The following is a 21,517-nucleotide window of genomic DNA, read 5'->3' on the forward strand; positions in this document are numbered from 1 at the left end:
CATTTTTCCTAAAGGTTGGAAAAAAAATTCCAAAATCGAAAAAAAAATCAAAAACTGCTGCAATGCATTCAAGAACGCAAATAAACGTAAAATGAATGGAAATAACTGAATCTATCTCCCTAAAGTGCAATTTTGACCTCTTTTATGTGCTTTTCTTGTTAAATTTTATTTGATTACAGTTCGACTGGGGTATTTATTGAAATATTTTGGCTTTTTCAGTCTGATATATTCAAACGGGTTTATATTTGCATTGCCCGACGTTTCGGCCCGTTTATTGGGTCTTTTTCAAGGGAAAACTAAAACAGAGTGAACAATTAGGAGCACGTAACATAACAAAACTTATCGGTTTAACATACGCTGTCTGCCGTTCTTCGTACACTTAACAACTATAAAAATATATGCTAGGGTTGGAGCTTCTGGTATTTGAACCTGCACAACAAACATACCAAATTGTACAACAGAAACATAAACATTTGTAAAGTATAAGACTTACACATAATTTGACTGTCATTAACATAATTTTTACATTAGATGAGACACTGTTTAACATCAATACACTGTACACTTAATGACTCGACAAACGGATAATTTGAAAATAGTGGTGAGTAACAATGGTGGCTTGGCTATATCGACTCATTTGTGTCGTTGTTTGTAATATTGTGTTCTGTTTTACTGCGAGAGAGTTGAGTTTTAACAGTGTGTAGAATACCAGCATACGTTGCGTTTAACCCATCTACATCTGTTCTGTAGTTAACCGTATTGTTGGTATTGGTGATGTGGCACATTTCTAATATAGGTAAGGTGGATGTTTTGAATGAGCTGTCTAATATTTGTGTACTATCGAGATCAAAAACGTTTGTGCTCGATCATATGTTGTACCAATGCTGTAGTGGCTTGTGGGATATTATTTGGAGGTGTATTTTGTTGGATTTGTATTGTTTTGTTTATGTTCGATTTATGGCCACTTAATCTCTTTTTAAGATGATTGGTGGTCATGCCTATGTATACATTATTGCAGTCAGAACATGGTATACTGTAAATAATGTTATGTTGTTCTAAATTTGGTACAGGGTCCTTAACTTTGCCTAGAATATTTTTAGTTGATCTTATTGTTTTTGTAGCTAGTCTAACTGAAGGGTAATCGGTTTTTAAAATTGTGGAAATTGCGTGGCTCAAGATGGGAATGTTTGGCAATGATCTGTAGATGAAATCATTCTTCTGTTGTGGTTCAGGACTATCGGGTGGTATTTGATTCGGCGATGATTGCGTAGGCGGAAGTGGTGATTGCGGTGGACGTAGTGGTGGCGGTGGTGGTAGAGGCGGTGGTAGATGTGTTGGTGACGGTGGTGGTATAGACACATATGCGGGTGGGGATGGCGTAGGTGGTGTTTGCGTTGATCTTGGCGATGGTGCTGCGGTTGGAGTGTGTTGGTTGTCGTTGTTGATCCGATTGATGATTCTATTTATCAATGATGATGGGTAGTTATTCAGTCGTAGTGTTTGGAAGATTTTCTGCTTCTGTTGTGCTAATGTGGTGTTCGTTGATAGCATGGTCACACGTTTGATGAAGTTGGCTGCCACGTTTAGCTTCATGTTCATCGGGTGGAAAGACAGGTAGTTTAGTATTCGGCCTGAAGAAATGGGTTTGGAATACCAGCTGGTATTTAGTGTCTGATTGTCTTTTCGAATCACTAGAGTGTCCAGGAAGGGTAACGATCCATCAATCTCCTTTTCAACGGTGAACTGCAGGTGTGCGTTGTATTGGTTGAAGGTGTCCAGAACATTTTGTACCTCTGTTCTTGGTAACACGAGGAATAAATCATCAACATACTTTTTAACAATGGGTATGTTGAGATCAGAATTCTTGACGACAGTTTCTAGCAGATCTTCGGTGATGTAGTCGGCCAAAATTGGTGATAATGGGCTACCCATGGCGGTGCCAAACGTTTGCTGATAATATTTATCTCTAAAGCGGAAATAACTACTATCCATGCAAAGTTCCACCATTTCTAGGAACAAATCCAGGTTAATGTTTGTTCCCTGTTTGATTTCCGTCCAACGGAATATGATGCTGCGCCTGACTAATTCATTAGGAATGTTGGTGAAAAGGGATACGACATCAAAGGAGACAAGTATGTGATCGGGTGGAATGGTGGTCTGGTTGATAAAGTTGGCGAAAGTGAAACTGTCAGCAACGTTGTATTGGCTGGTAAACGTTTGTTGAAGTATTTTGGCGATGAATTTCGACAGGTTGTATGTTGGAGCTGTGATGGTGGGGACGACCGGACGTAACGGCAAGTTTGGCTTGTGTGCTTTGGGTTGACCGTATATGCGAGGACAGGTAGCTGTATGTGTTTGTAGTGTTCTTACGGTGTGTTGATCAATAAGTCCAAGGTGTGCTATTCGTTTAACCATGTTATTGACGGTGTTTTGGATGCGGCTGGTCGGGTCTGTTTTTAATATTTTGTACGTGTTTGGTTCGTTGAGAAGGTCAAGCATCTTTGTGTCGTAGTCTTGGCGGAGCATTACTACCATCTTCTTTCCTTTGTCGGATTCGACGATGCAAATCTCCGGGTGTTCGGCTAGGAATTTCTTCATGGAGAAAGTGGCACTTCCGCAGAACCGCTCGAGTGGTGTTTTTGCTTCTTGAAGGTGTGTGCGGGTCAGGAAATTTTGTACCCGTGTACCGATGAGACATCTGTTTCTATCTTGTATGGCTTTGTCAGGATTGGTTCGGAGGACAGATTCAATATCTGCGATCAGATGGTAGACTGTGTTTGGTTGTAAACGGTGTATTGGAAGTGCGAATTTTGGACCCATGCTGAGAAGCGTTTGAACTTCTACGGGGAGTGTTACGGTGGTGGAATTGAAAACTGCTTTTTCATTCCGTTTCGGCAACTGTGCGCTATTTGTTGGTTCAGCGGCAAGCAGTCGGTTTAGTTTGGAGCGTGTAGTACTTTCAGCTGTTGCTTTTCTGGATGTAAAAGCCGTTTGTTGTGTCTGTACGAACTCCGTCGATAGTGCTGATGAGGAGTTGTTCTCTATAACTTGTTTAGCATGTACCAAGCTGTGTTTTAGTTTAGAGATTTTGTGGAATGTATGCTGAATCTCTATATTGAGCAACGCTTTTTTGAAGCGGCCGACGAGTCTGTCCAACTTGGGAATGTAAGGACTACCTTCTTCCAGTAGGGGATATATGCACTTTAGTGTATTGATGATGTGAGCCGGAAAAATTCCGTTTCTTCGACAATTTAGCAAGAAGTCTTTTCTCACACTCATGTTAGCAAGCTTGATATTGTTTGTAGCGTAATCCTTGTAAGCTCGCGCAGTGTCATGTCCGAAATTGTTCTCTATTTGTTTGAAGAAGCTACCATGTAAATCAGCCATCTTATTAATTGATTACAGTTCGACTGGGGTATTTATTGAAATATTTTGGCTTTTTCAGTCTGATATATTCAAACGGGTTTATATTTGCATTGCCCTTCAGTTAGACTAGCTACAAAAACAATAAGATCAACTAAAAATATTCTAGGCAAAGTTAAGGACCCTGTACCAAATTTAGAACAACATAACATTATTTACAGTATACCATGTTCTGACTGCAATAATGTATACATAGGCATGACCACCAATCATCTTAAAAAGAGATTAAGTGGCCATAAATCGAACATAAACAAAACAATACAAATCCAACAAAATACACCTCCAAATAATATCCCACAAGCCACTACAGCATTGGTACAACATATGATCGAGCACAAACATATTTTTGATCTCGATAGTACACAAATATTAGACAGCTCATTCAAAACATCCACCTTACCTATATTAGAAATGTGCCACATCACCAATACCAACAATACGGTTAACTACAGAACAGATGTAGATGGGTTAAACGCAACGTATGCTGGTATTCTACACACTGTTAAAACTCAACTCTCTCGCAGTAAAACAGAACACAATATTACAAACAACGACACAAATGAGTCGATATAGCCAAGCCAAAATTTACAAATGTTTATGTTTCTGTTGTACAATTTGGTATGTTTGTTGTGCAGGTTCAAATACCAGAAGCTCCAACCCTAGCATATATTTTTATAGTTGTTAAGTGTACGAAGAACGGCAGACAGCGTATGTTAAACCGATAAGTTTTGTTATGTTACGTGCTCCTAATTGTTCACTCTGTTTTAGTTTTCCCTTGAAAAAGACCCAATAAACGGGCCGAAACGTCGGGCAATGCAAATATAAACCCGTTTGAATATATCAGACTGAAAAAGCCAAAATATTTCGTTAAATTTTATAAAACACGAGAAAGGCACCATCACCGCTAGTTTGATTATTCTGGGTTTTTTATTTCTTAAGACTTTTGTTCAGCATGACGTTGCGTAGATGATGAATTAGACACAGCTGGCCATGGATAAATGAACAATGTTATAAGCAAGTAAGAGATTTACCTACAAATAAATATGCTTACAGCACTGAAGAATGTACTATAATTACTGCGTTTTTATAACTTTTCTGTCTCATATTTGTTAACTAGTTTATTTGTGGACGCTGTAGCGCCCGTGGCAAGTGTTTTTTTTTTCAATCAAAATTTTCCACGTCTGTTGTTTGTGATTTTTTCATCAAATGCTATGTCTGGTTGTCTAAGGTTGTCACTGGTTTTGTTTTATGTATCTGATAGAAAAAAAAGAAATGAAGTGTCAAATATTTTATTTTTTGTGAGAATTTCCCCGCGTGCTGCGTCTGGTTGGCTAGTCACCGGACAGACAAACAGGGCTATTATATATATGATGATTTGAGCATTACCCGCATTTTGCAAATCATCGAATAGTTTATGCTCAGCTTTAAGTCCTATTCAAACTTTGTTGGCTTCCTCCTGAACAGCAGCTGCGAATAATTCTGAATACGCATCTTTGCATGCGTGCTGCAGCTTTATGTGCAAATCACCTTGCTTAGACATTTTATCGCATACTGCAAAATTAGATATGGCAATAATTAGAAAAGATTATACAATACAAAATAAAAATAGAACTTACCACTTAAATTTTACGAAGTTGAAACCTATTCTTAATCGAAACAATTTCAGAAGCAGTGATCTGTCATTTTGAGGTTTATGTAAACATAGTTGCGTTCCTTCGACAAACATGTATGTGTTTGTGAGGAACAAAACTGAAAGGGGAATTGCAAGCATAATTTTTGAAAATATTTTATAATAAGCTATGCGCATTGACAATTTTTATTAATCCGGCAAAAATGTCAAATTTCAAAGAATCTTAAGTAAGATTTAGTATTGTTGCAAAATACATCTACTAGATTAACACCATAACAGGGATTTGCGTATCAAGAAGAAATACGTAGAGAACGAAAAAAAAACAACACGTCTTATATTTCACGTCATCACAACAACATAACAAAAGCTGCGCCAATCGGTACATCCAAGGGGCTCGCCAAATCACATCTTCCTTGAGAGGGGTCAGACACTACTTACACTCCAACACTCCTCCTTAGTGTCGACCCTTCCACTCCTCCTGAACTCGAACTCCTTTCTCAAATCGATAGCTCCTCCTGTAGCCAAATAGCGTCTGCTGACTATTTGCTTTCATATTTACGGTTGTTTAACAAAAAATAGTGCCCCTCGCCGTTCACCAACAAGTACCACTTCGGATCCTTTCAAAATACTGCATCCAACTGCCCCGAAGCAAACCGAGTATCCTTCTTCAATCATACAACCTACAGACAAGACGTTTGTTCGCAATTCAGGTACGTGCAGTACGTCCTTCAACTTTACATTCACCGATCGTCCATCGGCATCAAGCCCAGTGAAGTTGCCAGTACCACAAGCTTTCACAGACACATTCCATCCGTCTGCCAGACTCACTACCTCCTTGATTTTCCGAACGTTTTTCAATGGAAGGAGATTACTTGCCATGTGTCTTGTACAACCACTGTCAATAATCCATTCATCGTATCGGCAATTCACATTGTTCATCATTGTGAAACAAACTGAACTTCCATTATTTGCTCTCGAACTTCTATTATTACAAGACGATTCTTCTTCTTCTTCCTACCATTTGGATTCCTGCTTCCGTCTAATCGCCACCAATTTTGGACAGTTGCGACGAAAATGTCCTTCTTCATGGCAGTAAAAACAAACACGTTTAACTACTGCGGTAGAGCTCCCAACATCCAAGCAACGCATTGCTGTATTCAGTTCCGGCTCTTGATAGTTTTCTGCATGTCCACACCTTCGTCGCCACTCGTCGAGAAGTTTGCCCTTGACATATTCCATTTTGAGATCGGCTTCGTCATGTCCTTCTAACGCGGTAATTAAGGGATTGTACGACGCTGGCAAACTTGAAAGCAATATTGCCACTATCCAATGCTCACCGAGTTTTTCACCCATTCCTAGCAGCCTCTGGACCAAACCACACACTTCTGCCAAATGATTCGCCATGTTACCTCCTTCTGTCAAACGCAATGAGCAAAGCTTCCTTAACACATGAATTTTATTACACAAGGATCCCCGCTCATGGTATCCTTTCAGCATTGACCACATTTCATTTGCCGTAGTAGCTCCAATCACATGAGGCAACTGGCTATCGTCGAGTGCCAGCCCAATCGTCGCACGAGCCGAAGCATCCTTGTTCTTCCACGATTCAGTTATGTTGGTCGGACTTGTTTCTTCTACCACTTTCCATAAACCTTCCTTCACCAGCAGGAGTTCCATCCGGAACTTCCAGCTTATCCAGTTTACACTATTTAATCGCGCCATCAAAACTTTTGCTTCAGCCATTTCAAGTTCAAAAACAGCCACGTTCAAATCAATTTAAAAACAAAATCTAAGAGCTGGCTCCCAACAGCCGAAACAAGCGCCACAATAATTCACCAGCAGCACTATTAACTTCTCAATCCGTAAACAGTTCCTTCTTCTCTATTCTGGGTCCATAACCTGTTGCAAAATACATCTACTAGAATAACACCATAACAGGGATTTGCGTACCAAGAAGAAAGTCACTGTTATCACGTTTACAACTATTTATTAATACGTAGAGAACGAAAAAATAACACGTCTTAACATTTCACGTCATCACAACAACATAACAAAAACTGCGCCAATCGGTACATCCGAGGGGCTCGCCAAATCACATCTTCCTTGAGAGGGGTCAGAAACTTACACTCCAACAAGTATGAGCTCTTCTCCCTCTCCTGTAAGACATATTAAGATGTTTTACAATTAATGTTCATATTAATGTTTAAAAAAAACTCTGAATGCCGCATCACTTATCAGTATGAATCCAGACCCAACGATACCTACCCATTAACAAATGTTCCTTCCTGTGATTTTCATGGAGATTCAGAGGTATAAACGGTCTCCAAATAGCAAAAATCAACTACTAACGTTCCTTCCTTTATCCCAATTGACTGTAAGGACGAGGCCGGCACCGTTATTGATCTTTGTATTTATTGAGTAACTGAACCTGACACAGTGAGAATGATTGACTAATCCCAGTCAGCCGATCAGTTTTTTTTTTGTTTTGATTCATTGTATAATTTCACTGATTCTGGTCAATCACGAAGTAACAAACAACCATAGAAATATACAATCAGTCAAAGCTAATCTAATACTATGTTCGCACCACGGCTTGAATAACATATTATTCAAATTATCGGTAAAAAAAAGCTCATCAAGATAGCCGAATAACATGTTACAAGGCCCTAGTGCCAACATAGTATAAGCTAAATAATAATAAAAGTAAAAACAGTTCAGAAATGTTTCTTCAAATAACATGTTTTGCGTTTAGACAGTATTTATTCATATGTTAATTCCCTACAGTGGAGTGATGAATGATTTGAAAAACAATCAAATAGAACTTATGTCACCTTTCTCAATTACTTCGTATTTATTAAAAATATTAATGTTTCCACCACGCGACTAATCATTTAGGTGACGTGCGAACAAGCATCATTCAGACCGGAGAATACAGGAACCGAAAATTGCTCGTCATTTTCAGCTGGACATAAGATGAGATTGTCTTGTGATGAATTATCTGACGTTTGTTATATGTGCGTTTGGGCAGAAACTGGCGCACGATCAGCAGTCCCTCAAGAAAAGGTGGCAAAAAAATGTGGTCAATACATATCAACAATGTTTTGAAAATTTCCTTACTTTTGATGTATCTATTGGGAGACAAAATTCGCCTTTCGGAATGAGCTATTTTTCAAATTACTCAAACTGGGCGTTGCTAACAAATTTCAAACAATTTTGTATATACAAGAGACCAACAACTATCCAACAAAACATTCCTAACGATATCGTATCAAGATATTCTAAATTTATTCAATATAGGTTACACAATCTCACACACAGTACGTCCAGAATATGTCGTGAACTGAACTCAAGAACACTCATCTGTCACTTTGTGGGCATTAATTTTACATAAACAAGGTCAACTTGGCTGACGACGACCGGACGTCTTGTTGAGGCAGAGCGTGACAACTTGACACCACGGCAGCGCGTTGCGAATAAATCATTCGACCCTCGGCTATTAATCTTCCGGCCCCCTTTAGGCATGCCAAATGATAGTAATGGCACGTAATTGTGAGACATTCCGGTGTTTTAATACTATAGCAGAAAATTTAATTCGTGAGCTTTTGCAGAGTTGGCTTGGCTATCGCCACAATTTAGAAGAGCATTTTATGCTTTTGTAGGGCAAAACCAATATTTTGCTTTCAAATTGATTCAAAACAGACAGATCGCTTCTCTACACTGCTTGTGGGAAAAATAACAGAAGATTGAGGGACATACGCTGCCAGAAATGTGGTTGAAGAGCAAAAATGTTTAAACAAATAGAGAATGCAGCATTTAGAGACAGCTTTAAGAGCTGAGCAGAATACCCCAGTAACATTTTTGTTTCATAATGTTTTTAAGATACTCAGTATTCGCAAGGATGTGGCCAGGACAGATCTCGACTATTGGAGAGAACATTGCTTCCATCTAAGAGTTAGTGATTAGCCCCAATCTATATCTGTGGTAACGGATGAAAGCGATGCTACTCTCGTACAATAGTCTTGGCTTGTATCACCTACGAATTTGTGCGAACTGCTAAATGCTAATGCTATGCTCTTTAGTGTAGTTGCTTGTATGGGATTGGTTTAGTATCGGAAAAGGCATTATTTCTGTTGATTCACATTATTAACTTACTTACAACTTACGAGATGAGCCGGCATACGGCCGAAAATCTCGTTAATAAAGACAAATAATAATTCATTTTTAATGCATTGTAGCTATCTTTATATCACCCGCCTCATTCCACCTTCTTCTTCTTCTTCTTTTTCTTCTTCTTCTTCTTCTTCTTCTTCTTCTTAATTATCTCTTCTATGGCTCTACATTCCAAATGAAACTTGGCCTGCTTTTCAACGTATTCTATTAGCATTTCCTCAGTTATTAATTGAAAGCTTTTCGATGTCCGCCAGTGCATGAGTATGTATTTTGTGTGGCAAGTACAATGCACAATGATCCCAGAGTCGAATCTAGCAAGACAAACATATTTGCGCCAAAATTATTAGTTTTAGATATATAGTGACTTCGGGAAAAAAAAATTAATATTTTTTTACGATTTTTTTCCATGTAGTGACATTAGGGTGATACCTATATTTCAGAAGTTCATAACACTTTTTAATCTTTTGGTATAGACTAGTGCAATGTTCCACAAATTTGTAGAGCAATTAATTTTGAGCAACTTTCCAGAAGAAACCATTTCTCTATCACTTATGATTCACAAGTTATGAGCTTTTTCAATAAAAACGTTAGGGCGGTCCATAAAAATCGGTTTTCTTCCTATAACTTTTTATACATTAATTTTTCGCAAAACTTAGTTCCAAGCACTTTTAGAACTTTTGAAGACGTACATTTTTGTTAAAGAACCATGAATCTATCTCTCATATCAAAAAAGTTATTTGAGTTTTTCTATGAAAAATATGTTTTTTTCATATGCGTATATTTCAAAATGGAATCGATTTTCAATCTTATGATTCAATTCGAAAGGTCGTACTTTTCTTCGTTTATGGTGAGAAAAATGAGAGAGCGTTTTTTGTTTAAAGCGTTTTATTTGATTTTGAAAAAAAAAAGTTTTCAATCAAAAAACGACTATAACATGATAAATAAACGAGATAGGTCCATAGGTCTTCAACAAAAAGATGTGCTTTTGAAAGTTCTAAATGTGACCCATACAAAGTATCCCTCAAAAATCAATGCATAAAAATATATTCAAAGAAAACCGATTTCCATAAGGAAAGAAACGTTAGATTGATCAAAGTAGGCTGGTCGTATGTTTTACGTAACATGGTTAATTTTTAAATTACATAACGCCGAAAAATACAATTTTCAACCCCCACCCACCCCTTTTTTACGACTTTGATCTCGTACTTGAGGAAGATTTGAGCCTTTTTGAAGTTTTCCGTTTTTAAATTTCTCCCAATGTTTAAAACCTATTCTGCCAAATTTGCTGCGTTCAAGAAACGTTTTTTTCCTATTACTCGCCTTCCATAACATTTCAAATTTTAATGCAAACCACTGAGATTTTCACACCTGATGGAGGTTTTCTTTTAACGTGATATAGTAATAAAACATTTCAGTAACTTACCACCGGTCATCTTTGCTATCTCTCACTGGCGATACCGAAAAAATGTAATCAAAATAAGGTAGGCTTGTAACAAAGACTTCAAACGTAACGTACTCTTGAGGTCACTCCTGGCGGAATCCAATTTTCAAAGTACTCGCGTTTTCAAGGGCACGCCATTCAATACGGAAACAATGCATAACTGTCATTTTGATTATTCCAGCTTTGCTGCGTCGTAAAATGAATTTTTCACCCCCGCCTTCTTCTCTTCCACAAACTTGGCAGATTGGAGCACCTAGTACTGTATTAATCTTGGGTGTAACCTTGAAAACGCGAGTACTTTGAAAATTGGATCCGTCAGGAGTGACCTTCACGCTACATATCAAACAGAAAACTAGGCTACTAGGAATAATATGCATAGTATCCTGATTTTCTGTTTGATGTTATGCATGGCACACAAAAGACATGGCAGTCACAACACGTATGTAAACATTCAGTATTAATTTAAACATATAGCGTCAATACTATCATCGCACGAGGTAAACCGAGAAAATGCTCTACGTTTCATCTTACGCGTAGTATATTGACTATAATTGTCATGTTTATTACGGTCCTACATTGTTTTAGTTGCATTAACGCGGTATCGCCAATAAGAGAAAACAAAGAAAAGGAAATGGTAAGTAGCTAAATTTTTATTACTATTACAACAAATATACAAATGAACCCTGTAACGTCAAAATTAAAAACGAAAAATGCGTTCTATTGACCAGCCTACTTTGATCAATCTAACGTTTCTTTCCTTTCGAAAATCGGTTTTCATTGAAAAATTTTTATGTATTGTTTTTTGAGAGATACTTTGTATGGGTCACATTTGAAATTTTTAAAGGCACATCTTCTTGTTGAAGACCCATGCACTTATCTCGTTTATTTATCAAGTTATAGACGTTTTTTGATTAAAAACATATTTTTTCAAAATCAAATAAAACGCTTTAAACAAAAAACGCTCTCTCAATTTTCTCACCATAAACGAAGAAAAGTGCGAGCTTTAGAATTGAATTAAGATATTGAAAATCGGTTTGCTCCATTTTGAAATATTTGCAAATGAAAAAAAACATGATTTTCATAGAAAAACTCAAATAACTTTTTTGTTATAAAAGATAGATCATGCGTCTTAAAAAGTTCTAAAAGTGCTCGGAACTAAGTTTTTGCGAGAAATGAATGTATGTTATGGGAAGAAAACCGATTTTTGTGGAACGCCCTAACATATTTATTGAAAAAGCTCCAGAGGAGCGACATCCAATTTTTTTACTATGTATTTTGACAGGTTTGCCTGTTCGTTCTTTTTTGGGTGATAAATTTATCCCCCTGTGTCAAATTACCCCAATACTGATTGATTTATTTTGCAATAGTATGTGCGCGAATTTTGAATGTTTTCGTTTTTACAGGAGAACATGATGCAAAACGCCCATGCCACTTAATAATGCAACATGATACAATCATGATTTAATACGGAACAAACTATAAATTAAAACTATTTTACACTCGATTCCTTGCTTTAAACTTAAGAATGTTCAACTTATTTGCTCATTTCTTCAGAATGCTACTTTCACAAGGTACTGTCTATGCTTTTGTTCGTTTTATATCATGTTCACCCTCGTAATTGTTTATGTTGCATTCGCAGTGCACTCGTATTGGTGAGCTTTTGAGAAAAGATGTGACAAAGATGGCGTAGCTTGTCATCCCCGTGAAAAGCTCATAACTTGTGATCCAAAAGTGATAGAAGAATAGTTTCTTCAGCAAAGTTGCTCGAAATTAATTGCTCTACAACTTTGTGGAACATTGCACAATTCTATACCGAAAGATTAAAATGTTAATATTATGAACTTCCGAAATATAGGTACCACCCTAATGTCACTACATGGAAAAAATCGTAAAAAAATATTAAATTTTTTTCCCGAAGTCACTATATACACCTGTGTTCAGAATAATAGCAGCGGAAGCCGTTTTTTATACAAAATGGTTAAATTTGGCAAGGTGTAACTTTGTACCCCGATAACCGATTGAGCTGAAATTTTGGCAGTGAACTACAAATATGTTGAAATTTACACATACTAGGTATTATTTTTTTTTATGTGACGCGTTCAAAAATTACGCACTAGGTCAAATTGTTCAAAATAATAGCAGTTTTTGTTTTGGAAATATCAGGAAAACTATTGATTGGAATGTTATCGATTTGAATTCAGGCGCTGCGAGGTACTAAGTTTATAATTTAAAAAATACAAATTGTGGAATATCACATTTTAATTGGCCAATATATCAAAAATAAAAACTGCTAGTTTTTTTTAACAATTTGACCTAGTGCGTAATTTTTGAACGCGTCACTCGAAAAAACTACGTAGTATGTGCAAATTTCAACATATTTGTAGTTCACTGCCAAAATTTCAGCTCAATCGGTCATCGGGGTACAGAGTTACAGTTTGTCAAAGTAGACCATTTTGTAATCATCATCATCATCATCATCATCATCATCATCATCATCATCATCATCATCATCATCATCATCATCATCATCATCATCATCATCATCATCATCATCATCATCATCATCATCATCATCATCATCATCATCATCATCATCATCATCATCATCATCATCATCATCATCATCATCATCATCATCATCATCATCATCATCATCATCATCATCATCATCATCATCATCATCATCATCATCATCATCATCATCATCATCATCATCATCATCATCATCATCATCATCATCATCATCATCATCATCATCATCATCATCATCATCATCATCATCATCATCATCATCATCATCATCATCATCATCATCATCATCATCATCATCATCATCATCATCATCATCATCATCATCATCATCATCATCATCATCATCATCATCATCATCATCATCATCATCATCATCATCATCATCATCATCATCATCATCATCATCATCATCATCATCATCATCATCATCATCATCATCATCATCATCATCATCATCATCATCATCATCATCATCATCATCATCATCATCATCATCATCATCATCATCATCATCATCATCATCATCATCATCATCATCATCATCATCATCATCATCATCATCATCATCATCATCATCATCATCATCATCATCATCATCATCATCATCATCATCATCATCATCATCATCATCATCATCATCATCATCATCATCATCATCATCATCATCATCATCATCATCATCATCATCATCATCATCATCATCATCATCATCATCATCATCATCATCATCATCATCATCATCGCTTGGAGAGAGACCGCTTGGCGATCAATCTAATTTTTTCATAAGCTTTATCGAACGCACACCTCATTTTAATGAAAGTACAATGGACAACAATCCTGTAAAAAGTTATTTTGTAAGCTTTTTTTTATTTTTCTGCAAAGTTTATTTCTCTTTTCCAAAGCAACATTTTTGACAGCTACCGCAGCCAAATTCACTTTTCTGTGGGTAGTTTAAAAAGGGGTTTTAAATATTTGTTAATAAGGTTTATAGCGGTTATCCAGGGAGGTCCACTTGGCCATATCGTACTCTTATGTGGTCATCAAAAGGTTATCGTGTGGGTTTTATAGGTCGATCTTATAATTTAATCTTGAAAACCACTCCTAGTGCGGAATGGAACTTGAAATGTTACTTGGAATGTTACTTACAATTCTCTTTCAGAGCAGTGGATTGCTTGCAAATAAATCATGCCAACGTTGTTAATAAAGCAGACTTTTTATCTGTCACTGTTACTCTATTCTAAAACGAAAACATTTGCCTTACTTATTTAATACCAAAAATAATTGATTTTCACACCACTGCTTTAACATTAGACTATGGAAAATGGTTAGGATTTGAAAATAAACCAATAGGACCTTTGATTAGACATGGCAGAAGGATCAAGTCTCCCGCAAGTTTTAAAAATGCCAAATTTTCTATCTTTCGAAGATATCGATATTTTGATAACTTTCATGGAAATATTATTGATGTTCTTGAATTACCAATTAAATTATTTATTAGGTTCATCTCCTTATTAGGAACCCTCCTTATGGCTGCCTTACACCTCGGGAAAATTTTCCGCCGAAATTTGGTCCCAGTGTATTTTAAAGGGGGCCGGGATTTTGATTTTCCGTGTCCAAATCCCGAAAACATCGCATATGCAAAAATGCATGGGGAAAAAATCCGCGGACCAAATTCCCGAGGTGTAAGGTGGCCTTTAGCCGTGCGGTAAGACGCGCGGCTACAAAGCAAGACCATGCTGAGGGTGGCTGGGTTCGATTCCCGGTGCCGGTCTAGGCAATTTTCGGATTGAAAATTGTCTCGACTTCCCTGGGCATAAAAGTATCATCGTGCTAGCCTCATGATATACGAATGCAAAAATGGTAACTTGGCTTAGAAACCTCGCAGTTAATAATTGTGCAAGTGCTTAATAAACACTAAGTTGCGAGGCGGCTCTTTCCCAGTGTGGGGATGTAATGCCAATAATAATAAGAAGAAGAAGGTTCATCTAAAATCATATGAATTTATGTATGTCTCCCCTACTGGCTCTATAAATGTCAAACCGATGTTATTGTTGGTCACGCAATATGAAGCGACATTATCAATGTTATACTTTTGCATCAACTGGTTAAAGACTTTTGAAAGCGAAATAATTTTCAAAGCTCATGCGCGATGTTTTACTTTAAAATTGGCAACGAGTTTGCTCGCTCGTGAGAAAGTGTAATAGTCGTTTAAAAGTTCATAGCCATAATGTGATACATCAGTCGGAACCAGCCTCATGGATGTGTCCGGCCATCCGGTACTATAAACAGCTTCAATACGATAAAAATCAGTTGCTAAGGACAAATTCCTCCGTCATCCGAAATGTTTGGAAAATATTTTGAAACATCACGACCCATAGAAGCTCGCGCAACCCTTTAACGTAAATAGCCCCCTGCACTTGAACCGAAACGTTCGTCCGTCAACATCTTAAGAGTTCAGTAATAGGAACCGCGTCGTCACCGAAGACGTGCAGAGACACCGAATGTTATACAGTCATATTTTCCACGGCTTAACAAAATATTATTGTTTGTCTGCTGCTCGATGAAAAGTTATTTTTTCCTCACTAGGTACATCTCCATTCAGTTCGTTCTCATGCGTCCATGATTCCAAAATTGTTCGAAAGTGTTAAAGGCCACGAATCATACAAACTGCTTACTCATGGCTTAATCATTATTCTTTCCTGGGTAAACTGCTCTCTGCAGGCCGCGAATCGATCAGTTGAGTTTGTTGGCGGCTGGTGGTCACATTGGAATCAACTTGTACAATGGTTCTGCTTTCAGCGTGGAGTACGATATTGATTCCTCTATTGCGGCGGTTACTTTTACTCGATCTGTGCGGTTCATTCTTGGTGTTTACCCCGCCGCGTAATGATATCATTACAGCATGATAATCCATTTGCTTTTCCAGTGTTTGGTCATGTGAATTGAAAAAAAAACTATGTTCATCGTTCACGTATAGAAAGTTTACATTCCTTTAGAAAATTCGTTCCGGAATTATTTGGAAATATATCACAATATTGGAATCAACAATTTAAGTAACCAAATTTTGATATGAATTCCCATTATGACTAACACAATGTGAACGAACTTATTTGAACTCAATATAAATGTTGATCAAACACACATCTCTATAGACTGATCTCTATAAGACTGATTCTGATACCTGATAGTTAATAAATATTAACGTCCAATTTTTTCAGCTGCTCACCAATTAAGCAGGGATTATCCATACTTCACATACCAAATTTGTTTAGAATCAATGTTATAATCACAAATGACAAAATAATGCGCATAGTAATCACATTATTCTTATCCGTATCGAGCATTAAAAATAAATTAAAGACTAGCCCCTCACCAAAGGTTTATACGTAATTAGTGTACGGACACTTACAATTTTTTTTTTTAGAATAAGGCATTTGTACATTCAAGTTAAACTTCTGCTCCACCTCACTCCAAGCAATAGTTCTGAGTTATTTGAAAATTGTGTTGCCCCACCTGATACCTTCTGGGTATAAAGATTGAAATTTTAATTGAAATGTCAAACGATCGAATTTCCGAATAAAACAAAAGCAACGCAAAGGACGATTCATATGAAAAATCTCCTGTATATTGCCTCTTTTATGCAAAAAGTAAACAAATATAAAAAATTAATTTCATAATTTATTGCATACAGCTTCATTCAGCAAGAAATGAGAAAGGGTGATCCCTGGTTCTGCACCCGCGGATGATGGGAATAAACGCTGGGCAATAAACCGTCCCTGGTCGGTGCAGCGGACGCCAGTCAATTACTCCGCCCCTTCTTGAGAGGTTTCGATCTTCCACTCGGCATGTAAAAATATAATTAAAAGCTTCTGGGCAAGTAGCTCGATTTGCTTCTTTGCGCATGTTCCTGTTGCTGTTCGCCACGCGGAGGCCACTACCGGAATGGAGCGGACGTGTTGTACCACTCCCAATCTGACAAGTGCTCCCGGGGAAAGATAACGAGACCATTAAATTTGATAAATAACGACCATATCCTTGGAATCGTGCTGCAACAGGTTATCGGGAAGTTCATTCAAAGATGAGATTATTAGCTCTGGTTGGATGAATGTAGTTTGTTTTTACTGATCGGTAAAACGAACGGAATGGCTTCTGGGTACTAATTCTTCGATCGGACATTGTTATATATTGTATCAGATGTAAAAAATGAGTTGAAATAAAATACAATATTAGAAGCAATTTTTAAATTCTTGAAACAAGCCTTAGCGTATATAACTGTGTGTGTGTTGGTTTGCATCAACGGGACTGAAGAGGTTAATTCCGTGATCATCATCGAAATTAAACACGAACGTGGGTGTTGTTCAATGGCCAAATTATAATTTTCCTGACAAGGATAACAAAGTATACAATAGTTTTATTCGTAACTCAGCTCGTAACTCGATTTTAAATAGTTTAATAATAGATTTAAGTTCATGTTATGTTCGTATGTTCGTATGTATACAGTCAGTGTCAGTGACAAAACTAAGAGCATACTATAAACTCAAATAAAACTCTAATAGTGTTATTTGAGTTTATAGTATGCTCTTAGTTTTGTTGACTTACGTTTACTCACCCTCGTAGTCGTCGACATTACCTGTAGCAGGTATTCGTCAGTTCTCGCTTAACTTTTCAAACGGACCTAAGTAGCATTTTTTCATGAATTATTTTAAAAGCGCAATCAACAGACCAATATGAAAGCTTTTGATTGCAGTACTCAAATTAATTAATGAAAAAAAATAATGAAAAAAAAATCGCATGCTTTGCTGTATCTTGCTTCTGCTTTGAATATACAAGAGGGAAGTTCTTCGATTGGTGCTACACAATGGGTCCACTATTAAACACGCTGTTTACTCGAAAGTTGCTTATCAGTTTTATTATGGAGTGTTCTATACTCCAAGCTTATTCATTATAGTATAAGTTTTAAATCAATGCCAATGATTTATATCACCAGTAAGGTGGCTAGAACCGAATAAGAGGGCGGCCTATCAAAACAATTGAGAAAAGTTTTTTCCATACTAATTTGAGCCACTCTAATAACTAGTGTATATACGAAGATGAATAGTGAGAAATACTTACATGTTTTCATTCCTTTCTGGATTGAATATCCTAAAGACAAAGTGTAAAACTAAATCCCACTTCCTCAAAAAAAAAGAGCTTGTCTTCCATAATTTAACACAATTATCTACGATCGTCACTTGAATGTTTGAGTTCAATCATCAATTACAATATTGAAACACCGTCAGATCATAATTCAAACGCCGCAAATCCTCCACTTGATCGAACCCGTGATCGGGCAAACAAGTTACGCTTTCTTATAAAGTATGGCGGATCGGCTGAACTTTGGCTCGCGTGCACGATTTGTTCCATTTCTTCATCCATATTTATTTATTTACTGTGGCCAATGATAAATCGTTGCGGCTTGATTGAGTTGTAATATGTGAGCCTCTCTTGTGGATCTAAAACCCCAGTTGCCCAGGTTTGTGGATGCAGGCAACTGTTGGGGTATACACCGCCACTCAAAAGTTTCAGGTCACAGTCTAAATAGCATAGCTAAATAGCTTACACAACCTCACTTGATCAGTACATTTGCTGATGAAGAATATGTATAGCCGCCAGACATTCTAAATACTCACGCTCCTCTAATGTGAGCGTGTACTATACACATGTGGAAGTGTTGCCTTGAGAAATGGATTGCGAGTGATTAGACTATGCGTCCAATTTGGGAACCTCGAGCTCGTTCAGTAGCCGCTAGGTTGCGAAGGCCGACGGAGGTCCTTCGTAGCTTAGTTGGTTAAAAGCACCAGTCTAGCGTACTGTAGGGTCATGGGTTCGAGTCCCATCGAAGGGAAAATGGTTACCTCCAAAACATTTTCCAAATCAATATCTTCCACGTACGTACATTACACATATGAGTTTTCACAACATTGTAAATTAATGTCCAAGTCGGGTGGTTTAATTCCCGGAAATAGGCAATTAACTTTGATTGAACTGAGCTGTTTATTGTTGTTTTTTTCGAGATTATTTCTAGAACAACATTTGAAAAGGGTGTAACAGCCAAAATTTATTCCTTCTGATTCTTTGTCAACATATATAGCTATATATGTAGACGAGCAATCCGTAGGAATAAATGTAATAAATGTAATAAATGTGGACTGCCCTAAAAAATAAATGTGGACTGCCCTAAACGTTCACGAAATCATCGGGGGAACCTCAGAAACGACCAGGGAGACAACCTGCTATCATCATAATCCAAGAATATCTATTTCATTTTGCTGCAAGTCGGAGAACTGCGACAATAAGGCGTGTAAAAATGCAAGTGCTTAAGCTTTATATAATAAATTACCGCTTCGTGTAAACGCAGCAAATGCCAGGTAGACCAAACATGATTTTATATTTATCGGAAAATAATCTTCATGGACGGCTGTGGCTGTGGCAAAAAAAAATGAATCTAAGAGCGAAATTGAGCCATTGTTTGTATAATTACGCTTAAAACTTACTGTGAACTGAAATGCAGCAATACTGTCCCATGTAATGCTCTCGACATATCTTCCGAATTCCCGTCGCATAGAGCTGGTGAAACCCTGGGCCTTCGGTTTGTCCTATTCTTTGCAGTTATAAAATATTTTATCCCTCTTCTCTGCATGAGATTCGCTAAATCCAGTAAACACATCACCTCGCCACGGAAAAAGTGAAAATTTTCCGGGTATGTAGCATATGTTGCACCATAGATTTCATAGACCGAGTTTCCCCCAGCTTCGGCGGCCAATCGTAAGCTGTCTGCCATAACACGCATATCTTTCTCAATGTGAAGTATGGCCTCGGTGGTAACGTGAGACAGGGACTGACTGCATAAATTTTAAATTTTCAGAATGTATCAGATATGGAGATTGCCAGTTCCATATTCCGCCTCCAACTTTCCCAAAAAGATTCTAAAACAAAGATATGTATTTAGTACGTAAAAGCGATTTATTGACACGAATTATTACCTCATTCATTATAAGCTTCGATAAATTACCACGTCGTGTGATAAAACACTTTTTTATAAATAAATTCTCTATAAATTCATATATTCATTACATCAAAATTAATCAAAATGACAATAAACACTGACCCTAACATATCCAACCGGCGTCAGTCTAAAGTGGTGTAAACATAAGTCGCCCAAACTAAAAATATTTTGAAATTCACTCACTTTAATAATTGGTCACAAATTTGCGTTGAACTCGATGTAGTCAAATGCTATAAGCCATTCTATAAGACAGATTCAATCAGCTGATCGAAATTTCGAGTGAACGGCTCGGTCTTTGTTTTGCTAAATTTGCATGCAAACCGTCATCATTTCATCACCATCATTTCATTTCATTTTCACAAATGTTTCTTGTAAAATGTAAATATTAGTGTTAGGTCTCCTACCATTTGAGCTTTCTATAAAAAAAGCTTATATACCGACTTGGAAGAGTTGCCAGATACGTACACCGAGAAATTTACTGTCAAAAGTGTACCACACGAGGTGTCATATTGTGCCAGGATTGTGATTATAGAATGGAAACTAATGTTCCATCATTGTGATACTAAACTGCAAACGGCGGAGTTTTTCACAATATGGTAAGCAGGTGGGTGCCACGACGCCATGTTTTTGCAGCCAACATCTCATTGTAAAATTCATGATAGTATGTGTTTTGTTTACACACATCACATTTGATTCTCATTAGGATACAGAACTGTCAGTGGGATACGGTCACGCAATGTTGGCTGCAAAACAAACCTATTGTGTGAGATAGGGATGCCACCGGGCTGATGGTAAGCGTCTCTCCCCTTTGGGTTGACTCATGGTTAGTATGTGTCGAATCTATAATTACAGTGTTGGACATAAAATAGCGAACAAAGTCGTTTCAAGAGAATTAGTCATCACAAACTGTAGATTTTGCATACCAAAGACAGTTTTGAGCATTTCTATATACGAACATAATATTTTTTTATATCACAACTATTAATGTGCTGCCTTTCTCGTTTTGTTACCGTGTTTTTTGACATTTTTCTGTGATCACGCATGTGATTATGAAAAGTGTGATTTTTAAGAAGTAATGTGAAGTAATGAAGAAAAATCATCGATAAGCAAATTTGAAACTCATTGCTAAAAATTATTCTTTTTTTTTTTCAAAATCTGTTATCCATCATGAAATAATAGATAAGGAAAGAAAGTCTAACTCAACTATGTGATTTATAACAGCTTAATAACAATCTTCAGGATATGAGATTAAGTTAAACTTACTTTATCGACCAAA

The 21,517-nt window shown here is 37.0% G+C and overlaps 2 protein-coding genes across 2 annotated transcripts; both read right to left on the reverse strand.

Moving 5' to 3' along the window:
- Positions 1-215: 215 nt before the first annotated feature.
- On the reverse strand, positions 216-1,570 carry LOC134215558 (prolargin-like). The gene is given in 3 exon segments (XM_062694719.1): positions 216-429; positions 494-858; positions 860-1,570. Coding segments are annotated over 2 exon segments (927 nt in total). The 5' UTR covers positions 1,552-1,570; the 3' UTR covers positions 216-429; positions 494-623.
- Positions 1,571-1,619: 49 nt separating this feature from the next.
- On the reverse strand, positions 1,620-3,387 carry LOC134209403 (uncharacterized). Its single transcript, XM_062685389.1, has 2 exons — positions 1,693-3,387; positions 1,620-1,631 (listed from the first exon to the last, which is right to left on the reverse strand). Exons 1-2 carry the CDS (start codon positions 3,385-3,387, stop codon positions 1,620-1,622), a joined length of 1,707 nt encoding a protein of 568 aa, XP_062541373.1.
- Positions 3,388-21,517: the final 18,130 nt, after the last annotated feature.

The sequence above is a fragment of the Armigeres subalbatus genome, chromosome 2 (assembly GCF_024139115.2).
Source record: "Armigeres subalbatus isolate Guangzhou_Male chromosome 2, GZ_Asu_2, whole genome shotgun sequence".
NCBI classification, from domain to species: Eukaryota; Metazoa; Arthropoda; class Insecta; order Diptera; family Culicidae; genus Armigeres; species Armigeres subalbatus.